Source organism: Symphalangus syndactylus, chromosome 18, assembly GCF_028878055.3.
Source record: "Symphalangus syndactylus isolate Jambi chromosome 18, NHGRI_mSymSyn1-v2.1_pri, whole genome shotgun sequence".
Taxonomy (NCBI): Eukaryota; Metazoa; Chordata; class Mammalia; order Primates; family Hylobatidae; genus Symphalangus; species Symphalangus syndactylus.
This window is the reverse complement of record NC_072440.2, coordinates 16,417,003-16,443,966: the sequence shown is the minus strand read 5'-3', so window position 1 is coordinate 16,443,966 and position 26,964 is coordinate 16,417,003. Positions and strand designations below refer to the sequence as shown.

The following is a 26,964-nucleotide window of genomic DNA, read 5'->3' as shown; positions in this document are numbered from 1 at the left end:
CTCAGGCTTACAGACGATGAAGAAAGGGGGACTGAATTTCCATTCCCAGCCAAAGAATCACAGTTTACAAGAAGCCTTGCTAATCATCACCAACCATACATCTGTCACCGGGGAGCTGACGCATGCCGGAGCCCGGGTCATGGAATATTAAGCTCTAGAGGTCATTTGGTTTTCTCCCTCGTCGTGGACTTGCCATCAAGTGACCTTTCTTCTTGAGACTCTAAAGACTTTAACACTGAGCCAAGATGTTGTTGTTTTCTTGGTGAAGGACATTTTGGGGATGTAATCTGGCATGACTATGGACTGCAGTAACCCACAGTCAGTAAGACACTAAGCAACAGAATCACAGAGCTGGGAAGGGTGAGCCCCAGGCCCCACCTGTAGTCAGCTGGTCTCAAAGGTCTCTACTGTACCTCTCAACAACTTGGGGAAGACGGCGGAGCCCTTCATCTCCCACCTAAAGACCCTGAGGTGGAGCCGAGGTCCTGTGATTAGCCATCCTCACTCAACACCCCACGGCAGGCCCCCTGCACGCTGCCTCTCACCCAGCATCCCCAGCACGGGAGCCCCCACTGGCTCTGCAATGGAGGGCAAGGGACGGGCCAGTGATTGTTAGTGGGACTGGCTTCAGGACCTCTTTACATTCCTGACAATTATAAAGGAGCCCAAATCGCTTTGATGGACATGTTTATGTGTTACAGCTATCAAGACTGGCTAGATACTACAGAGAGAGATTAACATTTACTTACCAACTTATTTAAAAACAAGATAAAAAACTTGTTACATGTGGGGTGGGCATGGTGGCTCACGCCTGTAATCCCAGCACTTTGGGAGAGTGAGGCAGGGGGAATCACCTGAGGTCAGGAGTTCAAGATTAGCCTGGCCAACGTGGTAAAACCCCGTCTCTACTAAAAATACAAACATTAGCCAGGTGTAGTGGCGCATGCCTGTAATCCCAGCTACTTGGGAGGCTGAGGCAGAAGAATTGCTTGAACTCAGGAGGTGGAGGCTGCAGTGAGCTGAGATTGCGCCACTGCACTGCAGCCTGGGCGACAGAGCGAGACTCCATCTCAAAGAAAAAAAAAGTATTACATGTTAGCACAAGTCATATATTTGTATTAGAAACTATATTTTCCAGAACAAGGAGGGTGCCCTGAGGTGCAGCAGTCAGGCCCGTGTGAGCCAGGCTCACCCGCTGCATGGTGACGCTGTGGTCAGGCTGGAGTCTGCTCAGCTTGAGTGCTTCTGGGGTGCCTCCTCCCCGAGAAGGGTGGTCGGGGGAGCATCACTATCACATTTCAAAATGACCCTACAACCACTGCAAGGATGGCTGCTACTGCCTGGTCTGGGGGCTGACTGTGGCTTCCGAAGCGCTGATCAGCTCCTCTGTCAGCTGCATTGCTTTCACCTCCACTCGCGGGCAACACTGGCTTCTGGAGGCCACAAGCAGATAGGCTCCATGGCTGGCGGAACCACAGAAGGTCAGGGTTGGACCCCTCCCCTGCAGCCCATCTTGTCTGTCTATCTTATAGAGACAGAAAATGAGCCCCTGAGATGGGAAATGAATGTCCCAGCCCATACAGCAGGGCTGGAACCTGGGCCACTGGGCTTCCAGCCTAAGCGCTCCTACCTTGGGGTCACTCGGCTACACCTGTGGGACCCAGATGGCTAATAGGGAGCAGGCATTTCCTGGGGGAACAGAATTAGGAACCTGGTGCAGAGTGGGCGACTACATGGTGCCTGTTACTGGCCACTGTTTCCAGACTTAAGAGCCCAGCGAAATCCAAGGCCAGTTCAGACGCTGCATCCCCTGAAGCTCTCGGAGCAGCCCCTCCACGAAGCACATACCCTGGCTCCTCTTTTGACCTTCCACGGCTGTCACTGGCAGGCCCTGAGTATGAGGACGGAGCCTCAGCTCCCTGCTGCACAATGTCTGTTTTCTCAGCTGTGAAATGGGGATGTAATAATCTTTGCCCCTGAGAGTTGCTGGGAAGCTGAAACAAGGTAACAGTATCAAGGGAGGGACAGGGAGGGTCTCGGTAGGGCAAGGCTGCTACGACAGCGCTCCTATCTGCCCTTGCTTCATTCTGCCTCATAGGAAATCGGAGTAGTTGCTTCCGAGTCACACTCTTTCCTGCCAACCGTGGGTAACCGGTTGGGGAGACCTGAGCTTTATTCTTTTCAGTATCACAAGTACCCAGCACAGGGCCTGGCACAGGGTTAGGGATCTGCAGACAGTGGGTGAAAGAAGGAAAGGGAAGAATGGGTGGGGAAAGAGAGGGGAGAATGGAAAGGGAGAGAGGAGGGAACAAGGAAGGAAGAAGAGAGAAATAAAGCCCCCTATTGTGGAACAGATGAAGCCGGTTGTCTGTTATTTTAGGAGGCAAGGCTAGAATTTTGAAAATGCTCTTGTGGCATCCCTAGCTCCGTGTGCTAGAAACACAGCGCTTTGGATGCCTGATGTGGGAAATTCGCAGCACATGTTAAAGGCTCTGAGAAGTCCTGCGGTCACTGTGGAACAGTCCCTTCCCCTCGCTTAACACAGCATGCTGGACAGGAAGAGACCCCAGCACTAGCAGGGTCTAACAGTGGCCCATTGTAGCTCCTCACTGGACAGACAAAACAACAGTGACACAGGGACCAGGGTGGCAGGCTGGGGCAGGGATAGGGCACTGGCCCCACCCACTGGAGCACCTGTGGTATCCTCTGTGCCTCTGAACCTCAGAGGCAGAGCGGGTGGCATGCCCTCCCTGCCCTCTCCCAGAGGGGCCATCTGAGGGCAGTGAGCTAACGGGAAGGAATGCCAACTTATCCCCTCCTGCAGGTGGTATTTCTGGATGGCAGCTGGGGCCATGAGGGCCAAGTCGAGATTTGAAGGGGAAAAGGTGAACCCTGAGGCATGCGAGGTGCTGGGTTCCAAGCCCTTCTGCTCTAGGGATGGGCCTGGGCTCCAGATGGGAAAGGACTCTGGGTCTGCGACTCTACCCCCTCTGCCGTGACCTTGGAAGGACTCCCCTGGGCCTCCTCCAGCTCCCCTGAGCCAGCCAGGTCCATGCAGCCAGTGGCAGCTGCAGGCTGTGTCCACTGATGCCAGCCTGTGAGCTCTTCCAGAGCAGAGGCCGAGTCCACTCAGGCCCAATCCCAAGCCCCAGGCCCAGAGCAGGCTTCTGTGAGCCTGAGGGACGGAAGGGCCCCGGCTCAAACTCCGTCCTCCTGTGGCTCCCAGATTTGTGTCACGTCTGCTCTTGGGAGCCATAGGACAGCTCCCTTGACCTAGGTATGGGGAGAACCATGGAGAGGCAAGTTCAGCAGAGAGCCCTGCTGGTCTCCCCTTCTTGATGGGAAGTGAGATAGAATTTCAGAGTCATTCCCAGAAATCCTGATCTTCAGAGGCCTGATGCTCGTCAGGCCAGGCAGCCTGGCCAGAATCTAATCTGATCTAACCACCCAAATCCAATTATATGCTGCAAACTCAGACCAAGTGTCTCCTTGGTACCCAAGATGGGCCAGGGAGCAAGGAGAGGACAGATGCTCTGCTGCCACAGTGCCAGGTCCACATTCAGGCTGCCACTTGCTGTGTGACCCTGGGCAAGCCCTTCACCCCTGAACCTCGGTTTCCACCTATATAGAGTTGGACAATAGTAGCGCCTGCCTCCCAGAGTGTGCTAAATGTGCAGCCCCAGTCTCTGGGTGAGTGAGGTGCTGGCTAAGGGTGCGGATAGGCTGTTGTGGGACTTTGTCCTGGCCAGAAGGAAGCCACAGGGGAGTTGTCAGTAGGGGAGCGACACGGTTGTGTGTCAGAAAGATCTCTGGAGGCTGTGTGGAAGATGCGCTGGAGGGCCAGGACCGCAGGCCAGGACAGTGGAGACGCTGTTGCTATCACTCTGAAAGGGACAAAGCCCGGTGAAAGGGCAGTGGTTACAGGGACTGGGAGGAGGGCTGGACTGGACAAATTTAAGAGCTGCTTCTGAGTTTTCTGGAAGAAGTGATGTATGAACTTGGGCCCTGGCTATATTTTCATTCACTTGGACCCTCACAACAAGCCTGGTGAGCGGTCATCACCGTGCCCATCTTCCAGCCAAGCAGACGGAGGTTGGGACAGCGTCGGGGAAGATGTGCCCCGGGCTGTGTCTTCTTCTCCAAGTGCCCAGTGCTTCCTCCCGATGCGCCCTCCCCCAGGTCGCCATCTCCTCTGGACTCTGACAGGCCCTGGCAGCCCTTCCCCACCGGGGCCTATCTTCCCCCAAGGCCTTCAATCATTCTTGGGTATTCCACTAGAGTGTGCACAGAGAGAAACGATGGCACGGTCTGCCTGGCCCCGAGCCAGTGGGTACATCACATCCTCTGCAATGCAAAGTTCACGGATGCATCTCAAACAGGGCAGCGCAGCCCAGTGTGTTTGTACTTAGGAGTGGGGCCTTTCTTGCCGCCACGGCCGGATAACAAAGCTGGAATGTGTGCCTCCTGAGGGTCGTTGCTATGGCGACTTCATCAATACCATCATTTTCTGCATCCATGTCCCTTAAATACATGGGAAGGGACGGCAAGCTGGGAACCGCGGAGCAGGAAGAAAAGAACAATCACCTTGCTCCGCCCTTCCCCCTCAACTTGGGAGGAAGGGATTTTCCTCCCTTCGCCTCATCAATAGAAAATTATGGAGCCGGCCGGGCGCGGAAAAAAAAAAAAAAAAAAAAAGAAAATTATGGAGCCAAGAAAGAGGCTGGAGCCTTGGGGGTGGCAGGGGGAGAGGGCGGCTGCCTTCCCCAACCCTGACTCTGCAAGCTGTCCAAGCCATGCAGGGAAAAACAAACACGAGCTCCTACCAACGCTGAAGGGGGGTGAAGGAAACCCGGCGAAGGTGGTGCCCAGGGGGAAGGCGCAGATCAGCTGTAGGGTCGGGGCTGGTGGGAGAGATGACGATGGCAACAGTGCAGCCTCCCGCGTTCGTCAGAGCTGCCTGTGCACCAGGCCCGCCACACACCAGAGACTCCTTACCTCACAGATTCCCCGACAAGCTCAAGACGGGGCGTGCCACGGCACAGGCTGAGCATCCCTCATCCGAAAATCCAGAATCTGAAATGTTCCAAAACCCAAAGCTTTTTGGGCATTGACATGATGCCACAAGTGGAGAATTCTACACATAAGTACTTCACACTAACTTTGTTTTATGCACAAAATTATTGAAATGCCATGTAAAATTGCCTTCAGGCTACGTGTACAAGGAGTATGTAAAACAAATGCGTTCCATCTTTAGACTTGGGTCCATCCACAAGCTACTTCATTATGTATCTGCAAATGTTGCCAAATGTGAAAAAATCCAACACTGGGAACACTTCTGGTCCCAAGCATTTTGGATAAAGGATGCTCAACCTGTGTTACATCCACTTAACAGATGAGAACACTGAGCGCACAGAGGTTAGTGACTGAGGTAAGGTGAGGGGGCTGAACCCAGCGGATGGAGCCGGAGCTGCAAAACACTGTCTCACCAAGGCTGTCTCCAACGACAGCTTTGCAGGGTGCCGATTTTGATCCTGCCCTGCCAGTCCCCTCAGATCCATGAAGAGCCCTCTGTGGGCCAGGAACATACCCTGCAAAGCCAAGGCCTGGCAGAGACAGAGAAGCCTTTACAACATCGCCCTGCAAGGTGAGTAGCTTTATCCCCACGTAGCAGAAGCTCTTCAGAGAAGTGGAGCGATTTGCCTGTGGTCACCGAGTAGGACATGGGAGGCAGGTAGAGGCGAAACTGAAACCCAGCTCTGTCTGACTTGAAGACCTGCCCTTCTCCAGCTGCAGAGGGAACTTTCTAGTGCATAAATCTGACTGTGTCTTCCTACTGTAAACAAAACAAGCAAAACAAACAAAACAACTCTTCAATGCCCCTGCACCCAGTGCCCAAAGGGTTAGGCTGAAAGTTCTCAGTATGGCACTGAAAGTCCTCCCTGACCCCTGCCACCTGCCACCTGCCACCTGCCTCTCCAGCTTGCCGGTCCTTCCTCGAGCCCTGGGTGAGGGATAGCCTGCCGGCCGCACTGCACAACCCACCCTCCTTTCCCACCCTGAGGCCTTTGAGAAGGTGCTTTCCTCTGCCTGGGACACGCTCTCGCCCTCCTCTGAATGGCAACGTCTGGCTAGTTACTTGAGATGCTCTTTCTGTGTCACCTCTTCCAGGAAGCCCTCCTCGTTTCCACCCTCTCTACAAGTGCCTAGGTTGGGTTGGGGCCATGCCTGGGGCTCTCCTGCCCCCTCCTTGCTCATAGCACCCACCACACTAATTGTAGCTGTTACACATTGTCTCCCTCCCTCTAGATGGGGGATTCTCAAAAGGGCCCGCACCTGAGTAACCTCTTTGCCCTTGTCCCCTGTACAATGCCTAACACCCAGTGAACGCACAGGAACCGTTTGATGAACCCAAGCTCACTGGTGAGTGGCCTGGGCTCAGCTACTCTGGATTTGGACTGTGTCAGAACAGGGGCCAACTCTCAGACAACAGCGGTATGCTTGTCTGCAGGCCCAGACCTGGCTGCCGTTCTGCTTCCCCTTGATCCCCTAATTACACACTAACAGCATCTGCTCCTGGAGTGGCACACTGAGAGCCTCTCACTGTGTGGCCTCGGCTTCAATAGAAACACAAGGCTCTGCCTCTCACCCTGTATCCCCCAGATTACATTCTCTGGGGCAAATCTAGGCCTGCCGGGCACCAACAGCTGGCTGCCCCAGACTAGACCCCCAGCTGACCCCGAGCCTAGCCACCCCCAGGCAGCATCCCTAGGGGTAGTCCCCTCTGGGAAATGCAAGTGACCAAAGACTGTGGGCTTCTACTTCCCCAGAGCTCCCCTGTGTCAGGCCCCACGGTGGGCTCTTTGCAAACCTCCCTAATTGAACATCTCAGTGACCAAGTGCCAGGTACAACCAGCACTCACCTGACAGGTGAGGATGCTGAGGCTTAGAGAGGTCAAGAGACTTGCCGCCCCAGGTCTCCTACCTTGTGTGAGGGAGTAGGGAGCTGACGCCCTGGTGGCCACTCCACTGGCAGGGCCCAAAGGGGTTCTAGTCCCTCCATTAAGTGCTCACCTCAAACCTCATCAGCCCTGGTACCCAAGTGGCAGCCTTGATGGCCCCTCGAGGGAACTCTGCTCCTCTCGTCGTCCTTCTCACTGCCCCCTCTGCTTTGGCCAATACGCCATATTGGATGTAGGGGAAAGAGTTTATCCCCCAGAGCCTCTTGGGGTCCTGGGTCCCAGCTGGGTGTGTGACCTAGCAAAGAGGCTGGCCCACTCTGCCTGGTCCCCTTCCTACCCACTCCACACGCTTGCAGCACCATCCCTTCTACTCTGACACCAACCCTGGGTCCTCCTTCAGGGTTCAAAGGCTCCTGCCAGGCCCCAGAGGACTAGTCGTCCTGGGTGTGCACAGGCCTTGGCTCAGCACTCACCACCCAGCTGTTCCAGTCACAAGAGCCCACATCTTGTATTATCTGGCTCCCAACGCCTTCCACATCCATCTGCTCACGTGCTTATGTGCCCCTTCATTCCACAAATATTTAGGGAGTGCCTCCTTGGTTTCCAGCCCCAGGATTCCGGGCAGGCGCAGGCCTTTCTACCAACCAGCCCGCTCCTTGTCTGCACCTCCTGATCTGCTCTCCTAGTGGCCGGACCACAGTGAAGCCCGAATGGGTGACCAATAAACACCTGCAAGGTGGTTGGTTGATGAGCTCACCAGGCATGGACATGGGGCACAGCTCCGAGAGAAATTGTCCTGCTTTGTGTTTACACGCAAGCAAAAATCAGAATGGATTGGTTTTCTGGAAAGCTAGAACTGGAAGGGGCCTTGGAGAGCATCTGGGTGAAGCCTCTCCGTTTCCACTGAGGAGGCTGAAGCCCACGAGACAGTGACTGTCCTGGGTCACGTGGCTGTGACTTGCCCTGGTCACGCAGCTGTCAGTGCAGAGTTCACATGCAGCTTCCCACTTTCAGTCAAGCTCAGCACTCTTTCTGGCACATCAAGAGGTGGCTCACAAGGACTGCTGCCCTTGACCTTTCAGCTCACGCATTCCTTCACTCCCTCAATTGACAAACCTTTGCTAAGCACCATCTGTGTGCAGGCCCTGGGCTGAGACCGAGGAGGAAGGGTGTCCAACCCCACATGCTCATTCTCAGTTTGAGACCAAGTCACTGCCATGCAGTTCACTGGCAGACACGCACTGTGTACACAGATGGAGAGACAGACAGAGCTGGGACTGTGATTGGCTCCTGGCATGCTTCTCAGAAAGCGGGATGGACGCCAGCCTCCCTTCAGCACCCTCTCCCCACCCCAGGGCCTTGACCAGTCCTGGCACCAGGAACCCCTAGAAAGCTGCCTCTGTGAAATGGGAGGTGGTTCTGTCTCTGACAGTTGGGAGGACCAAGAAACATTTGCAGAGCCACAAAAAGCTCTATGGGCTGGGCAACACCGAGGCGGGGCAGGTTGATTCAACAGCTCTGATTTGCGTCCCCATCCCAGCCCTTTCTAAGGCATGTGGTTTTAGAACTTATTGTTGCCTAATTTATAAAGTGGGGAGACTAAAACCCTCTTTTTTTTTTTTTTTTTTTTTGAGACAGGGTCTCACTCTGCCGTCCGGGCTGGAGTGCAGTGGTGTAATCAAATCACAGCTCACTGCAGCCTTGAACTCCAGGGCTCAAGCAATCCTCCTGCCTCAGCCTCTGGAGTAGCTGTGACAACAGGTGTGCGCTACCACAGCTGACTAATTTATGTATTTTTTGTAGAGATGAGGTTTCACCATGTTGCCCAGGCTGGTTTCGAACTCCTGGGCTCAAGTGATCCTCCCACCTTGGCCTCCCAAAGTGCTGGGATTACAGGTGTGAGCCACCACGCCCAGCTTAAAACTTTCTTTTGTAAGAGTGTTCAAGGGCAGTAACAGAGGTGATGGGCTCCAGCTCAGATCCCTCAAGCTGCAGGGGGTGCTCTGCAAGGCTGGCCCGCTCCCTCTCCCCTGCATGCTGGCTCCTCACCTGGAGGCCCCGCTCTGCCTTGTTTCTTTCCCCTTCCGCTCCCTGATTCCTGAAATTTCCCAGGCTGGTCACTAGGTGTCACCACAATCAAGTTTTTCTGTGCCCACGGACCCGGGGTCTTGCACCAGGGAAGGCCTGGTCAAGAGACTCACTCACCTCCTGAGCTTTACTCCTTCAAGGCCCGGGAGGCTGGAAGTGTCCTTCTTTCCTCCCTCAGGTTGCCAGGTTTAGCAAATAAACACACAGGACGCCTCATTCAATCTGAATTTCAGATGGACAATCAATACTTCCTGAGTATAAGTATGTTCAAAAGTTGCATGGGTCATACTTATAATAAAAAAATTACTTGTTTATCTGAAATCCCAGTTTAAATGGGCACTCTGTATTTTATCTGGCAACCCTGCCCTGCCCTCCACAGGGACCCTAAAGGAAGCCATGGCGGATGGACAGGCTGTCTAGTGCCATCCCTTAGCTCCTACTGCCAGAGAGCTCAGGCAGGTGCCCGGGCCATGGCCTGCCATGAATAGGGAAAAGGTCTGTTTTTCCTTTCCAGCAGGTGACGAGATGGAGGGCGCCCAGGCATGGGGGCTAAGGCGGTAGCATCCCAAAAGTGTTCCCACAGCAGCCCCGGGAGCCCAGAAGGAGACAGTGATAAGAGCACTGTGGACACACAAACAGGAGAATCTCCAAGGCTGTGAGCAGTGCCCCCGAGCCCCAGCGAGTGACTCTCCACCACCGTCCACCCACATGCCGTGGAAAGGAGCAGGGGCTGCAGAGCCACAGGCCGGGGCTGGAGTCCTGGCTGCGTCACAAGCAGTGGTGCTCACTTCCCCTCCCTCAGCTGTGCATGAGGGGCAACAGCAGGTACTTCTCATGGGCCCTTCGAGGACGAAAGGGGCTCATGGGCTCGGGGCACAGTAGTACGTTCGGATCATTGGCAGGTACAGCCACTTTGAGGACGTAAGCCAATTCCCGCCACCGACTCAAACTTAGTCTGCTGACTTGTGGCTGCACTCAACAGAGAAACGTGTGGGCGCTCTGTGATGTGCCCTGGGGGCACAGGAGGCGAGGCTGGGCAGCGGGAGGGAAAGGTGTTCTGGAGCAGGAACCAGCTCACGCAGAGGCCTGGGGAGTGAGGCTGGGGTCTCTGCGCTTCTCACAGACTAACTGGGGCTGGAGAGGCCTCGTGGAGAGAAGCCGGCAGACCTGCAAGCTGACCAGCTGCGGAAGGGAGCAAGGCGGGGCAGCAGTGCAGGACCCAGCAAACGACGACGCGCTGGGCGTCCCTCTCCTGGGCGGCGGGCTGGGCACACTGCTCTGCATGAGGGGTGTGAAGGCACTTTGTGAACTGATGATGCACACACTTCGGGCGTGAGTCCCTCATGAGATGCTCTCATCCCCTCTACACTCCCATGCGGCATGTTTTCCTCTGCACCCCGCCCTGTGTGAGACGTGAGAAACACAAGGATGACTTAAACACGTCCCTGCCCTTCTTGGGAGCTCATGGACTGGTCCTGCAGTAGAGGGCTGAACCATTTCAAACACCTGAGTGCAAGTCAAGAGGAAGATGTGCGCGCCTGCCTAAGAGTCAGAGACAGCTTCAGAGAGGAGGTGAAAGTGCACTGGGTTTTGAGGGATGACTAAGAGTTCTCCAGGAAGGGAGGGGAATGGGAAATGGCAGTAAAGGCAGAGGATGACACATACCAAGGTTGTCATCAGTAAAGCGTACATGTGCCGTAACAGGGAGAACAGCAGGCAGATGGGGAGGAACCAGGAGAGAGGAACTGGACAGTGGAAGGCCTTGGGAGGCAGGAAGGCAGTAGTGCCTGACAACGGAGGAACTCGGGGGTGGGGGAGAAAGCGCCCCGGCTGCAGGATGGCAGGAGGGAAGGGGGATGAGGCAGAGGTAGGGACACCAATTAGCAACCACAGCCTTCGAAGAAGGCAGGGCAGCAGGGGTGAGGAAGCTGGCTGGGTTTGGGAGGTGAGTAGAGCTCGGACGTGGGATCCGGTCACACTAGGATGTGGGAGTCACACAGGGGAAGGGTCAAGGCAGCACCCCAGTGCTGGTGCCCCACTGATGGGGGATGCGCTGGGAAGCACAGGTCTCAGAGGATGGGAAGATGCTGCGTTTGGTTTTGGGCAGGTGGGAATGCTGTAGCTGGGGTCCCCGTCTAGGGGACAGTTGGTACTGGGGTGAGAGCTGGAGAGGTGGCCACTGCTGGTCAGCAAGGAGACTCAAAAAGCTTAGGGGAGAGCTAGGAGAGGGCTGAGGCCAAGGAGGAGCCAGGGTCGGCGGCTGAGGAGGAAGGGAAGAAGCCCCGTGGGCCGTACATGCTGAAAGAGTCCGGTGACATAACCAAGCAGCCACCAGGCTGGGAGACAAAAACCCACCTGGCTGGCCTCAGGCGGGTGATGAGGCCCTCGGGAATGCTGCGGCCAGGGGTGGCCAGGCAGACGTCCCACCAGGAGATTGGCCTTGTGGCCACAGTCACAACCCACTTTCCCTAATGAGGCTAGGGAGGGCTCACACCCCTCCCTAATGACCCAGGATGACGTTGCTGCTTCCCTATTCTGCCAACCAGGCATCTGCCCGGTGGTTTCTGAACCCACACTCCAGATCTGCATGACTTTCCATGCATAGGGCCTGTGCCCACAAACCCCAGGTGGGAAGCCAGGCTGTGGGCTACAGTGTAGGGGGTGGGCGCTGGTCTGGAGCCTAGGGGCCTGGGACAAGTTCCAGCTCTGCCACCAACATGCTAAGTGACCTCTGACAGGACACATGGTGTTTCCAGGGCCTCTGCTACTTCACTCTAGAACAAGCACGCAGGCCAGCTTCCCTCCAGGGCAGCACGCTTTCGGTTCTCACGCATGTCAGCCTCAGCTTTTCCTGACTGCCTGCTCCCTACGGACCCCAGGCTGGACACTGGGGGGCCAGCGGGTCCTTGTGTCCAAGGGCACATCCTCACTTGGGGGAAAAAGGCCTGGGAGCAGAGACATGAGAGACAGGGCAGGGAGGCTGAGGGTGGGGCGCGAATGAGACAGAGGCAGGGACGTGTAGGGTCCACCTGGGGGATCAGGAGGTGTGTGGGGAAAAGGTGTAGAGGGTTCTCAGTGAGCGATGGTCAGTCAGGATGAGAGAGAGTTCCAGAGAGAGGGAGCTGCGTGGGTGGAGGCCGGGATGAGAAGTTCACTATGGCTGGTTCATGACATGCCAAGCAAGGAGAGGCTGCAGAGAACCACATTCCTCTCGGGAGCCATGGGAAGGTCTCGAGTGGGGAATGACAGAGCCAGAGGGTTGGGCGGAGCAGTGGCTCTGGTTGCTACCAGAAGGCTTGCAGGGTGGGGAGACCTGTGAGGCAGCTGCCGCACTAACTCAGGCAAAAGACGGCAGCACAGCCCTAGGCAGAGGGCAGCATGGCAAGACGGGCTCCCTGTGTCACGGGGTATCTGGGCTGCACAGCACCCCTGCCCCTGGCCCCCCATCCATTTGTTCATTGAGTGTCTTTGATCTTAGGAGGCGGTTGGGCCTGGGTGCAAATCTTGCCTTTGCTACTTCTTCACTATGGACAAGTCTCTTTGCTTTTCAGCCTCCATTTGCTCACCTGCAAAACAGGGTAGCTACATGACACAGACTGTTCTCAGGATCTGATGACTCGTGTCAGAGTCTGGGCACTATGCTCAGCTATGATGCGTATGACAGCTTTGCACAGTTCTAGTGATCCAGACCGGGCTCTACACGAGGCGATGTCTTATATATACGATCTCATTTTAATTCTCGTAAACAATTCTATCACAAAATATATGAAAGTTTGCCCCAGGACTTGTGGCAGAGAAGGACGCCAGGGCTGGGCAAGCTACCTGTTGGTCTAGCCCTCTGGGTTGCAGCCCTCCCTGCCCTGCACCCGCAACTCTGGGAGACTTGAAAGTTCTGCAGCTTAGGGGAAATTTACACCACTGATGTGAAGTCAGTACTGGGGGTGCCCCTGGCGCCGGCTCAAGGCCAGGCCAGGAGAGGGGCGTGAAGCTGGGCTTACCAGCCAAAAGAGTTGTTTATGGAGTGGGAGGCTCATAAAAAATAATGGGCTGGATTTATTGTCCCCGCCTTGAGGGCCATTCCGGACCGCACAGGGCCAGGACAGGCCTCCTCCGGTGGCACCATAAATCTCTCCAGTAAGCAAGGGAGCTGTTTATTCTCCCGTCCACCTGGTCTGTAGCAGGCAAGGGAGCAAGGAGAACCTGCAACCCCACATGTCCTGCCTGGCGCCCTTGCCTGGCTGTTCTTCTCCAAGGAGTGGCTGAAGAAGGCAGGTGCTGAGGCTGGGATGGGATTCGGAGGCATGGCCACACCCTCTCTTTAAATAGGAAGTTCCTAGCCGTGCTGCCCCAGCACTCACAGTCCATAATGGAAAGCCTTGGAACAGGGCAGGGGATGTCTCTGGCCCTGCAGGAGCCGTGCTAGGGTCCCTCAGGTCAAGGCCTGGCCCAGATCCTGTAGGAATCCCGTCCCAGGGGCCAACAGGAACCTGACAGCTCGGCACACTGATAGGATCCTGTCAATACGTGGCTGAGGTGGTTCAGGAGGGCCCGTGGGTCTCTGTCCATCGGCTTGTTTCTTTGAGTCTGCAAGTGGACGGTGCAGGGTAAAAAGAACTGGCATTGGCCTCAGAATCCAGCCCCTGATCCTGAAGTCCTGCCCCCCAGTGCAGCTCAGGGAAGCTCAGTTTTCCCTCCCACGATGGGGACATTAGTACTCATCCAAAGCATGTCACGGGGGGCTGTGAGCATCGGGCGACCCTGTATGGAAACCACAGCAAAGCTGCGGGAGGGTGGAGCTGGGCCTGCTGAGCACACCTGAGCTGCGGGAGGGTGGGGCTGGGCCTGCTGAGGACACCTATGGGCTGAGACAGGTTTGGGGGAAGGACAGTGTCCAGTCAGCCTGCAGGCCACAGACAAGCCAGAGTGGGAGAGGCGGAGTGGAAGACAGAGTCAAGAGGAAGCTCGAGGACCAGCCTGGAGGAGGCTCGTGGGAGGGCCCAGGACTAGAGTCTGGGGTGGGAAAGAGGGCTCAGGGCAAGGGTTTCAGATATAGGCTGCCCCAGATGCTGCTGGGGAGAATCACTAGGTCTCTGCTCTGGCTCAACCCCAGGAAACCTGTACCCTAAAACTCTCAGGTAACCTTTGTCAAGAAGCCCCCAGCCAGTCCTGAGACAGCTGTGGACTTGGAACAGGGGGCTCAGGCCGCAGAGGCAGGGTGGGCTTGGTCTCTGGCAGTGCTTCTGACAGTGGCCGACTTGGTGGGTATGCTGTGCAGGGCCTCACCTCCAGCCACTTAGGAGGCTGAATGCCAGCAGGAAAGAAACCTTTATTTTTAAGCCCGCCACACAGTAAGCATGCGCTATGGTCTGAATGATTGTGTCCCCTCCAAAATGATGTTGAAACTGAACCCTTATTGTGGCAGTCCTCACCAGACAGTGAATCTGCCAGAGTCTTGATCTTGGACTTCCCAGCCTCCAGAACTGTGAAAAGTAAATTTCTATCTTTAGAAATTACCCAGTCTCAGCTCTTTTGTCATAGAGGCAGGAATGAAGTAGGATGCAATCTTTTTTGCTGACTGATGGAGTGGGCAAGGGCGTGCTCTCCTGGGCTCCCACAGCCCCTGTCCGGCTTCTGTCACAGCCCTCCACGCACTGTCTGGTCGGGACCTGCCTCAGGTTGGACCCTCCTACAGCCTGTGAGTTCCGAAAGGACCTGCTCTGGCACAAAAATGGGATTTCCAAGTACTCCCATGGGGGTGGAATGCAGGGGCCTGGGCATGTGGTCACGAAAGTGTAGTACAGACGGCAGAAGAGTCCTGATGTCCCCAATCCCCTGGGGAGATCTGAAACTCCACAAGTGTCCCAAGCTCCTAACCCTCAATGAAGCCTTGAATCCTGAGCTTTTCCTCACTCAAGCCAGTCAAGTCCCTGCAATTGATTACAGCCCCAGGCTGGGCCAGGCCCGAGCCAGCCAGTCAGGAGGAGGAAGGTGGGCAGCGGCCCTCTGCACAACGCTTTCCCGGACCCCATGAATCTGATGCTGAGCAAGGTGCTGGGCAGGGTTCGGCGCTGTCTGCCTCTTCCAAAGTAGAGACTGGTGGGCCCTGCCTTGAGCCCCAGCTCTCCCAGACCTCCAGGGTTCCACGCTACGAAGAGAACAAGGCCCCATCTTGTCCAGAGCCACCGAAGCTAAAATATTCCGCATGTATGTGACGCGGGTAACAGGGCTCCCTGAAGTGTAAACTCGGGGCAGACAGAGGGCTCTGCCCAGAGTCAGCTCACCAAGTCTCTCACCGTCCCCTCACCCATCCTCCTGTCCCTTCCCCTCACCCATCCCCCTATCCCTTCCCCTCATTCATCCTCCTGTCCCTTCCCCTCATTCATCCTCCTGTCCCTTCCCCTCACTCATCCTCCTGTCCCTTCCCCTCACCCATCCTGCTGTCCCTTCCCCTCACCCATCCTGCTGTCCCTTCCCCTCACTCATCCTCCTGTCCCTTCCCCTCACTCATACTCCTGTCCCTTCCCCTCTCCCATCCTCCTGTCCCTTCCCCCTGCAGACATCCTCCTGCTACCTTCCCCCTGCTACGCCGTTACCTCCTCTCTCAGCCATGCTTCTGCCAACTTCCCCTATCAGCCTTCCTTCTGTCACCTTTCTTTCACACATCCCCACCACCTTCCTCCTCGGCCACCCTCCTGTCACCTCCCTCCTCGGCCACCCTCCTGTCATCTCCTCCTCAGCTACCCTGTCACCTCCCTTGGCCACCCTCCTGTCACCTCCCTCAGCCATCCTCCTATCACTTCCCTCTTTGGCCACCCTCCTGTCATCTCCTCCTCAGCTACCCTGTCACCTCCCTCAGCCATCCTCCTGTCACCTCCCTTGGCCACCTTCCTGTCACCTCCCTCTTTGGCCACCCTCCTGTCACCTCCCTCCTCAGCCACCCTCCTGTCACCTCCCCCTCAGCCACCCTCCTGTCACCTTCCCCTCAGCTACCCACCTGTCACCTCCCTTCTCGGCCACCCTCCTGTCACCTCCCTCCTCGGCCACCCTCCTGTCACCTCCTCCTCAGCCACCCTATCACCTCCTTTGCCACCCTCCTGTCACCTCCTCCTCAGCCACCCTCCTGTCACCTCCTCAGCCACTCTTCTGTCACCTCCTCAGCCACCCTGTTACCTCCCTTGGCCACCCTTCTGTCACCTCCGCCTCAGCCACCCTGTCACCTCCCTTGGCCATCCTCCTGTCACCTCCCCCTCAGCCATCCTGCCCTCTCCCCTTGCTGCCCCCGTATGGGTTCCAGACCCTGATGGCTTCCAGTGCTCTCTCTGGCCCCGCTCCCTGCTTCACCTGTACAACTGAGGCAAGTGTGATCTTCCTAAGATGGGCTCATTCTCCTTCTCCTCATGGCTGACAGGGCACCCTTCACTGTCACGGCACAGTCCAAATTCCTGCTAGACAGGGTCCCGTCCCTCTGAGTTCTGCCAGCTTTGGGCCTGGCTTCAGGCTCCTGGGCCCATTGTCTCCCATAGGTAACCACGGCTGCTGGGATGACGACTCCTCTGGCCAACTGGAACAAGCTGGAATCTTCGGTGTCAGAGGACCCCTGGCCATGGGGCAAGGACAGGCTGGCCTGAAGGAGGGACCCAGGCAGCGGGAGCAGCTGGACGGTCGACACAGTGAAGGGAGTTGAGAAGGGCGCTGGGGACGGGAGAGGCAGTGGCCCCGGGTCTCGGCTAGGTTGGAAGTGAATCAAAAGCAACCACACAGGAAAAGTGTCAGGCACAGGGCAGAGGCTCAAGCACTCTCCAGTGAGGCCCATGCTGTAGAGAAACAAACAGACACCAGGATGGACACGGGCACCCATCCCACCAGGCGCTGTGGACCTGGGACAGCCACAGAATTGCTTGCAGTCAGATGGCACAGGATGGTGGATGGCATCTGAGGACTCTCTCTGCTCCACACATCATTCCAGGAAAGTGACAGGACAGGCCTGTGCCTCTCCCCAGGGTTTCTGGCTCCCTGTCTCCAGGGCCCTACTTGAAGTGGTTTTTTAAGGCCAGCTGCCTCCAATCCATTGCTGTCCACCAACGTCTGGGCCCAGATGACCCTGCCAGCCCCTTGCCTTCTCTTTCTACCACAAACTCCTGCTGCTACCCAATCTCCCCCCTTAATCCTCCCAACAACATCCTGCCTATGTCACTCTGGCCCTTCTGTCTGCTGACCACCCACCTTCTCTCCATCAGTTGGCCACCACCTCAGAAGCCACCTGCTCTTGCACGCTTCTTTTTTTTTTTTTTTTTCTTTTTTTGAGATGGAGTTTTACTCTGTCACCCAGGCTCGGGTGCAATGGCGCGATCTCAGCTCACTGCAACCTCCGCCTCCCAGGTTCAAGTAATTCTCCTGCCTCAGCTTCCCAAGTAGCTGGGATTACAGGAGTATGCCACCATGCCTGGCTAATTTTTGTATTTTTTGTAGAGATGGGGTTTCTCCATGTTGGCCAGGCTGGTCTCAAACTCCTGACCTCAAGTGATCTGCCCGCCTCGGCCTCCCAAAGTTCTGGGATTATAGGCATGAGCCACCACACCCAGCCTCTTGTGGGCTTCTCCAACCCCTTTCCATACCCCACTGGCTCCAGCCGTAAGCTCAGCTTCCTCTGCCTTGAACAGCCCGCTAGCCAAGCCCCTGGCCCTGCTCCTCATCCAGCACGCCCTGCCCAGGCACATGTAGATTTGGGGACCACAGGCTGACCAGCATATCGGGCAGGAAGGTTCCTCTTCTCCTTAGAACTCAATTTCCACACTTGAAAAAGGAAGGGGGACTCATGTGGGTGGCTGTGATTCCTTTAAACACTGAGAGACAGCAGTGGGAGAGGGTCATGATTTGAACCCAGACCACCTGGGTTCCAGTCCTGCCACTATTTCACACACTGTTTGCCTCTGTGAGCTTCTGACCCACATCTGCAACATGGGAGAAGCTAGTACTCAGTTCACAGGGTTCAAGGAATTACAATGGATAATATTAGTACCCACCTGAGGGTTCAAGGGATTAAATGAAGCAGTATTAGGGTGACCCAATGTCTTGCTTTGCCTGGGACAGTCCCAATTGATACCCACAGCCCTGGCATAATTAATAATAGTATCTCCTTTCATTCTCACAAGTTTACTGATTTGGATATTATTCAATTATAACTAAATGCGAATTATTGACTGCGGTGGTTGTGATGTGGATCCGCATGTCATAAATGGCATGGAGCCACACTCACACACTGTGCCAATGTCCAGCTACTGGTTTGGATATTAAACTCTAGTGATGTAAGATGTCACCATTGGGGAAAATTGAGTGAAGGGTATCTGAGACCACTCTTCACTATTTTTGCAGCTTCTTATGAATCTACAATTATTTCAAAATAAAAAGTTCTAAAAAATCCTATTGTTTTGACTCTAGTTATCATTAGGTATTTGCCCTTGTAAACTTACAGATAAAATGAACGGATCCCCAAAATACTTCATGCATGGGTTTTATAAGCAAAATAACTAGGTTTAATTTAACCAGAGGTCATCCAGCAAATACTCAGAAATGAGTGACAATGACTCCCATGAGGCCGGCAGCTGCTCTAAAGCTCACACACTCTATCAGCAAGCCCGAGCCCGCAGGCTCTTACCTGGTCTGTGTATGGAAACACACAGCTGTGATCTTCAGAGCAAGACCCACAGCAACACAGTGGTACGTAACAGTTAATAACAGCAGTGTCGAAAGAAAAGCGTTTACTTTTAGCCCAGAGGTCTGGGGACATTCAGTGTGGGGATAAACATTAGCAACCGTTTTCTGTCTCCGTAACTGAGTTCATAACAAGAATCCTAAACTATAGGAAGAGGCCAAGCCGACTCAGGCTGTTCCCGTGAAGGGAGAAGGGAAGTGCATGCCACACTGCAGAAAATTTCTACCACAAGACGTCTTTTGAATTCTAGGTGCTTAAAGAGGCATACTTGGTACCTGGAGCTGCAGGTGGTGCCAGCTATGAAGGCATCTCTGTTGAACCTCAGGCCCCGCCTGAGTCTCACCACACTTGGGCCGACAACGGAGAGGGGTCCCAGAACCTTCCCCATTGCTGCTGTCTTCACTATCAGGCAGTCAGGAGCCCACGCTCTGGGGCCAGATTGGCAGACCTCCAATCCCCTGAAGCCACTGGCAACCTTGCAGTTCCCTAACCTCTCAGTGCCCCAGTTTCTTGATCTGGAAAATGGGGCACTGTAAGGACGCAATGAATGGAAATGCATGGAAAGTGCCTGGTAGCGGGGCCTGGCATGCACAAGCATGCATTGGATGCAGCTCTTGCAGTCATCATCATCATCATCATCATCACATTACACACAAAGGGACTGATTCCAGACTCCAAGCTTTCCTACTGCTGGTCCCCACCTCTGACTCTGGCTGTAGGACAACATCACTCTTGATGCCAAGTCTTGAGCTTTGTGAACAGTGGGCTCGAGTCCCACGAGGAATGCCTGTGGAGGGAGGGCAATGCAGTTTCCTACACGTATTTATACATGTGTTTAAACAAACTCCGAACTTTAACCGGAAGGTGAAACGCACTTGGGTAAACTCATGCAGTCCTTGTGGGGAGAACCTCAGGCTGCCCCATGGCCTGTTCCAGTGCATAAAACTCCAGCAGAGCAGCTGCACAGCAGGCTTTCTATGCATGTGGCCTCATTTCTCCCAAATGTGGGCCCTCATCGATAGAGGACCCCTATTGTCTGGCCCCCTGCCCGGCCCTACCACATGGTCCACCAGCCCACACTGACCAATATCTAACAGCACGAACCGAGGGCGCTGTGAGCTGAGTGCTATTCCGACGCGCCTCAGTGTCCACGCTGAACTGTTCACCACCCTGCCTTGTTCCCAGTCCCACCCTGGCTCTGCCCACGCCCACCTTCCTCTCTTCCTTCCTCCCTCTGTCCTTTCCAAAGGCCCAAGTTGGCAGCGGGACTCAGAGCTGTGGGGAACATAGTCCCTGCCCACAGGGAGCTCCTAAGCTGCAGGGACACAGGCACCATGAGGCAGAAGACCACTTTCTGGAGCTTGCCGCCAGCAACAACAGGGGTCGGGGGACAGAGGTGGCCACTGGGGCACAGAAGAGGCAGAGCCCAACAGTTTTCCCTGAGGGCTCAGCTCAGAGTGGGCTGTCCGGTGGGTGGGATGCTCTCACAGGGGACTAAGTGTGGGAGCCGTCAGTAGACGGCGGGGGTGGGGGTGAGGAGCAGGGCCCTGCCACTCCCTCTGTGTTGTGACTCCTGATTACCTGTGCCCAGCAGGGACACCACTCAAACCTCTGCAGGAAGGATGGGTGGTTGGGCACCCTGGAGGGCTGCCCCGAGGCTGAATAGGTGCGAGAGCTCAGCCGATGAACGAGGGACGATGGCCATCTTGCTGGGCCCCAGGTTTTGGCACGTACTACCTTGTGCACGGATGAACCTGGGTGCAAGGACCACCAGCTTGCTAGTTTCTCGAGGACAAAGCTGGCTTCTTGATCCTCTCCCTCTCCCTCTCCCTCTGCTGAATGAGCAGGCTCCCGTGCAGCACCTGGCACGTGTCAGCAGAGCCTCGTTCCAAGAGCTCCCCGGTCCTGACTCTGGGGCCGGCTTGTTGTGGGGCCCTGGGCCAGGCCCTGCCCTCTCAGGGCCTCAATTTCCTCATCTGTCACAAATCACAGGAGTAAGAGCCCGTGTTTATTGAAACTGTCTTTTCAATACCTTTTTAACCCTACGAAGCAGGTATTACGACTATCTCCATTTTACAGATGAGGCACAGAGAAGTCAAGTGACTTGCTCAAGGTCACGAGATGGTCCATGGCAGAGCTGGGGTTCCAGCCTAGGCCGCTGGGCCTGAAGCTCCCCTGTGAGCCTGTGCTGTTTCCTACAATGACGGAGACAATGTGACGTTTCCTCTCATTCTGGTGCCTTCCACCAAGGCTGAGGCCAGCCCACAGGCGGCGTCTGATGAGGCTTCAGAGCAGAGCCCTGCAGGACAGCCTCCTGCACGGAGGGCCAGGGGCGTCCCAAACCCAAAGCTGCTGGCAGCCAGCGCGGCCCAGTGTCAGTGCTGGACCCTCCGAATAGCAACATCTCACCAGGTGGAGGAGGAGACCATGTCACAAACGTCTCTGCTGCTGGGACGAGAAGACCAAAGCCATAGAATTCGCAGAGCATTTCCCCTCAGCTCATGACTGTGCAGGAACTCTTAGCACCCCTACTTAGCACGTGATCCCCTTTCCAGGCTGAAAGCTTCCCAGTGGACCATGCCTCGGATCCTAGGGGCTGGCAGAGCACCCGGCACGTGAATGAATGAATGAATGAATGAGCAGGTAAATACAAGCGACCTTCACTCACGTAGCTAGTAAGACTGAGGCCTTCCAGAGCCCTTTCCACTCCCTGATCGATTCTGGTCAGACTGAAAGAAAGAATTCTACATTGAGAGAAAAGGAGACAGTTCCTCCAAGAGGTCAACTCTTCCTGTGGCATCAATCCGTCAGAAGTTCCAGATAAGAAGAGCAGTGTGAGAGAGGGAGAGAGCCTGAAGGTGCTGCCTTCTAGATACACCAGGCGCAAGGGTGTGATTGGGGCAGCCGGCAGGCCCCTGGGGCTGTGGCCAGAGGAGGGATTGTCTGTACTTATTGGGCTAGAGCTGAGTGGGAGGTAGGGGGTGCTATCATGGGGCCAGAAGCAGTGCTTGGAAGTGCTGAGTGGAGGGAACCTGGCCAGATCCCAACATCTCTGACTCCCTCCTGCCCACTGTGGGCACAGAGGAGCAGCCTGTGTGTGTCCCCCAAATCAAGCCTGTGTTCTAAAGACCTGAAGAAGCTGCCTGCATCAGTCGCTACTCCTAGGACAGGTGCTGCCCTTGATTGACCAGAGCGTTTTTCTGCAGATGGGGAAAATTCGACGGCTAGGCTCTTTTTACAGCTGAAAAGGCCCAAAGAGGCAAGAGTAACCGTGCAGAGGCCACATGGAGAGCTGCAGCTGAGAACCTGATCCTCCCAAGCCTAGCCAGGGTCGCAGCCACGCCTTGGGCCAGGGTGTGCTCCAGCGCCTAGGAAGCGGGGCTGCTCAGAAGCCTGCTCGAAAGCCCTGTGTTTCTCAGCCAGGAGTCTGGACCCACCTGGGCCAACCCCTCTCACGCATCTGGTTCCATCTAATCAAAACCAGCCTGTGTGCTTTTCTCCCTGTTCAAGGGTAGGCTCCAAAGAGCTGGACAGGCATGAGGAAGAGTCAGGTGATAGAGGAATCTAATTTGCCAAATGGTTCTGGCTCCATGAGCCCTCCCAGGAGCTATGGGAATCAAAGGTCACTTGTGTGCAAAACAAGCTCAGTCTTAGCTCCTGACATGCTCTAATTTTGAGCTATAACAATCATTATTGCAGTTGACACTAATGGTGGGCAACTGTCACAACAGACTGAGGCTCAGAGAGGTAGACAACCTGGCCAGTCCCCAGGTCCCTGTCTCCCCCATGGGCACTCACAGGCAGCTGGCCACTGTGCTATGTGCTTGCTCTGCCCTCTTCAGGACTTCCACACAGCCGTGGAAACCCATTGGAATGCTGCGGCTTGTTGTTCGAGAGCAATCTGGTAAGTTATCTGTTGTTTTTTAGACTGATTTCATTGCCCAGATTAAAAAATCAGGAGAGGCCACACAAAAATCCTAAGGAGAGAAGGCACTTCTTTAACCAACACACTGGTTAATGCAGATTGAGACTGAGGCCCCCAAATCCATATTCTGGTTAAACCCGGATTCTTGGCTTCCTTAAAAATCGGGATCTGGCCACCTGGGGCATCTGGGTGGAGTGAGCCATGTGTGCCCAGGGTCCCACCCAACACCAGCCACTGCACAATTTATATGATGCCAGCCCCTGGAAGTGTTGGCGTTCCCCCAGATGGCCTCGCCTCTCCCCTAAGCATCACTTCCTGCCTCTGCTCAACCAGCTTGCCCACAGCTGCCCTCCGCCCAAAATCCAAACTCTTGCCGCAGCCCACCAGGCCCCATGTTGTCCAGCCCCCACCTCCCCGCCTTGGGCTCCTCCCACTTCGCGTGCTCTGCTCCTTCATCCTACCCTTTGTTCTGCTTTTCATGTGCCCATTCCCACCCCAGGGCCCTTGCACATGCCCAGCTTGGCACATTCCCCACAAGCTTCCTGCCTGGCTTTCTCATCAGCTCCAGCACCGTCTGCTGCACCGCCCATTTCTTTCCTCTCCCACCGCATCACCTCCCGAGGAGCAGGCCCCATAGCTAGTGTGCCTGGCTTGGACCCTGGCTCTGCGTCTTCCCTAACTTCACTGGGCTTCGGCTTCCTCAGCGTCACAACTCAGCCTTGCTGGGCAGTGGCAAAGGTGGAGTGAGCTTGTCTTTGGGCAGCGCTCAAGCCCTTGCCTGGCTCAGAGTCAGCGTGTGGCCCCAGCAGACCCTCTACTATCGCTGCTCCCACGCCATCCCCTCCCCAACCCCAGTCCTGTGGGGGACGCTAAGGTTTGTAACCTCCTCAGCACAGCACATGCTTACAGGCCAAACCTGTAACAAACAGGCCGTGGCTGCGGGTGTGACCTGCCCGCCGCACACCCTTCTTTCATCCAGGGGCCTCAGCTCCACCTGGAGTCCTGCTAGGGAGAAAGCCGGGCTTCAAAGGAACAGAGCACACACCGCCTGGCTGAAAAGGAGGCTCAGGTCCCCTGGCCTGGGACTTTACAGCCTGCTCAGAGCAGGCACTCTGTGAACTCCCCTCCCCGGATGGAAGCAGAGGCCCCTCCCCGCACTTGCTCGCTCTGTCCCCATAAACCTGCTTCTTATACAACCTGTTGGGCTCAGAGTCCCGGTTTATAGGGTTCACCTCCATCATGGGCAGCTTGGCCCCACAGCCCACAGCTGGGAAGTCTTACAAAGCACAAAACAAACTCCTGATGCCCGGGAGCCACCTGGGTGGAGTGTGGACAATGTGACAGCAGCAAGTGCCAGGAGCCACGGAGCTCGGGCTTTCTGTTCTTCCGGGGACACCACAGAGCCATGATTAGCCGGCCCGTCCTGTCTTTGAGGCAACAAACACTAAGAATTCTAAGGAGCCTGTTTGAGTATTTCCGCTTTATTATCCTGAGTACTTTTTAAACGTTTTTGCTTTCACTTTCTCAGGAACTGTTTTCTAATGAAACTCATGCCTGGGCTGGCAGAGTCGCACCTCACAGCCTCCTGCCTGCTCACGGGAGGCTGGAACCTCATCCCAGGATCCTGCTCCATCTCTGAACGCCCTGCCGGGTAACACCACATCCCCATTTTGCAGGCAAGGTAGCTGGGGAGCAGTCAGTAGAGCTGCCCATGGGAGGGCTTCCAGCGTGGGAGAGGAGGAGCTGGATTCACACAGGGTCCGGCTGGCCTGGAACCCAGTGCGTGCCCCTTGGTTCCCCGTCTCTCAGCATAAGCCCCTCTCTGAGCCTTCTGCAGGTGCTGTGTACTGGAGAGGGGCGACCTTCCCAGGAACGCCTTCTATGCCCACGAGCCTCCAGCGCCTCCCCCTTGTTAAGGGTCAGCAATGGGGGTGTACTTGAGCTGGGGCAGTCCTGGCCTTCTTCCTTACATTTATTCCCTTGACAGCTCACGACAGACAGGCCCTGGGAACCTTGGCTCCTGCCCTCCCCTCACAGCACACTCTGCTTTGGCACACAGCCCTGTCTCAGGATGCCTGACCTTGCATTATCTTAAGCAAGAGATGTGCCTCTGCAAATGCTGTTCTCTGCCTGGAAGCCCCTCTCCTCCAAGCACATGTGTCCTGGCTTTCTGGACAGCTCTGCCGCCACCTCATAGCTCTGCTGCCCTGAGCCCAACCTCCAGGATCTGACCACTGATGCCCTCACACCAAGTACCTTTGCCTGCTGGGCTTGGCTGGCGGCCAGGCTCCACTTCAGCCTGGGTCTGCCACCTAATGCTCCAGCTGGTGGGGTGTCTTCCTGGGGCCCTCTGCACCTCCCGAGGCTGGCCTGCCACACTGCCTGGCCTCTAAACAGCAGGCTCCCGACCACAAGGACGCTCTCCTGGCGGGAAACCCAATGAACATGCAGCAGGGAGTCACTGGTGCTGCCAGGCTCATGGAGACAGGGAAGTTGGCACACAGCCTGGGTAGCCTCAAGCCCCCTTTGGAGAAGGAGCCCATGGAGAATGGTGCCCCACTCTTCCCGGCCACAGCCAGCCCCCAACTCAGAAAGGAAAACAGCTCCTCTGGTCACATGTGCCACTTGCGGCCCCACATACAAACACAAGAAACACCCGCAGCCCTAGTGTAGCAGGCAGAGGGAAGGAACTGGAAGAAGGCCCATGCAGAACCAATACCAGACGTGCAAAACAGTCATTCAGACTACCACCAAAATTCCCTGCCTTGACCTTGAGGGCCCCAGAATTGAGATGTGGAGAAGGGGACTCTGGGGGCTGCCCATCCTGCGGGGGGACACGCCTGGTCAGCACAGGCCGTACTCACCATTGGAGCGGTGGATGCAGGTATGCTGGTTGTCACTAAGGAAGAAGCCACTGTGGCACTGACACTCGTAGCTGCCCATGGCGTTGATGCAGATCTGCTGGCAGCCACCATTATTGTCCTGACACTCGTCCACATCTGTGAGAAGAGGAAGAGAAGAGGCCCAGAAATCACACGTGAGTTGGAAGCAGGGCACGAGGGGCTGGCGGGACAGGGATGCAGTGAATTTCCTCACATGGCCCTGAAGGGAGGGACTCCAGAGAGGGCCACCCTGGTGCTGTATGATGGTGATACTGTACAGTGGGCCTCCATTGTGCTGTGCCATAGTGGTACAGTGGGTCTCCATCGCTCTGTGCTATAGTGGTATGGAGGGTCTCCATCGCTCTGTGCTATAGTGGTACAGTGGGTCTCCATCGCTCTGTGCTATAGTGGTACAGTGGGTCTCCATCGCTCTGTGCTATAGTGGTACAGTGGGTCTCCATCGCTCTGTGCTATAGTGGTACAGTGGGTCTCCATCGCTCTGTGCTATAGTGGTACAGTGGGTCTCCATCGCTCTGTGCTATAGTGGTACAGTGGGTCTCCATCGCTCTGTGCTATAGTGGTACGGAGGGTCTCCATCGCTCTGTGCTATAGTGGTACAGTGGGTCTCCATCGCTCTGTGCTATAGTGGTACAGTGGGTCTCCATCGCTCTGTGCTATAGTGGTACGGAGGGTCTCCATCATGCTGCACTACATTGGCACAGTGGGCCCCCATCGTGCTGCGCTATAGTGGTACTTAGGTGTGGAGGGGCAAAGTCACTTGTCTAAAGTCCTACGTATGGTTAAGTGGCAGAGGCAGGATTCAAATCCGGTGGTCTGACCCTGAAACCTCAGCTCTCGGCGACATTGCCAGACTCCTCCCCACTCTAGGAAGACAGAGCAGCCTGCAGCAGCTGTCCCCAACACACGGAGCTTTGCCAACTGCAACCCCACGAGCCCCTGTCTCGACTCAGCTCAGGCTTACCATCAGCAGCACAACACGATAACAGGCTGCAGCACGGGGCAGAGCCCCAAGGCTCTGTGCCCTGCAACTGATTTCAAAAGCCCTGAGAATGAGAGGTTTTTATTAAGAAAAGGCCCTGACCTCCGGCTGCCAAGACGGCTGCGGAAGGCTGCCAAGTGGTCTTTCTCACTCTCGGGGAGAGGCAGACCTCAGGGCCGACACTCATTTCTGACCAGAGGCTGCTGGCACAAAGGGCGCTATTGGCTGAAAAGAGTCTTTATGGAGTTCTGGTCTTGAACAGAACAGCGTGTTTCAATTACCAGAGTCATAACCCCCTGCTCTGTCAGTTTGTTTAATGAAAGAAGGGCTTCTTAAACCTTAATGTTCCATGTCTGTATTGTCATTTTAATAGGCAAATATATAAAACCACAAAGGCG

General features: G+C 55.6%; 1 protein-coding gene across 2 annotated transcripts in view; it reads right to left on the bottom strand.

Annotated features, from left to right (window-relative positions):
* SCUBE1 (signal peptide, CUB domain and EGF like domain containing 1) overlaps window positions 1–26,964 on the bottom strand; it is a 140,002-nt gene that overhangs the window by 63,858 nt on the left and 49,180 nt on the right. For both annotated transcript variants that reach the window (XM_063622901.1, XM_055253153.2), the window contains exon 4: window positions 25,549–25,683. In XM_063622901.1, the coding sequence (XP_063478971.1) occupies window positions 25,549–25,683 (135 nt within the window). The remainder of the gene's footprint in view (window positions 1–25,548; window positions 25,684–26,964) is intronic.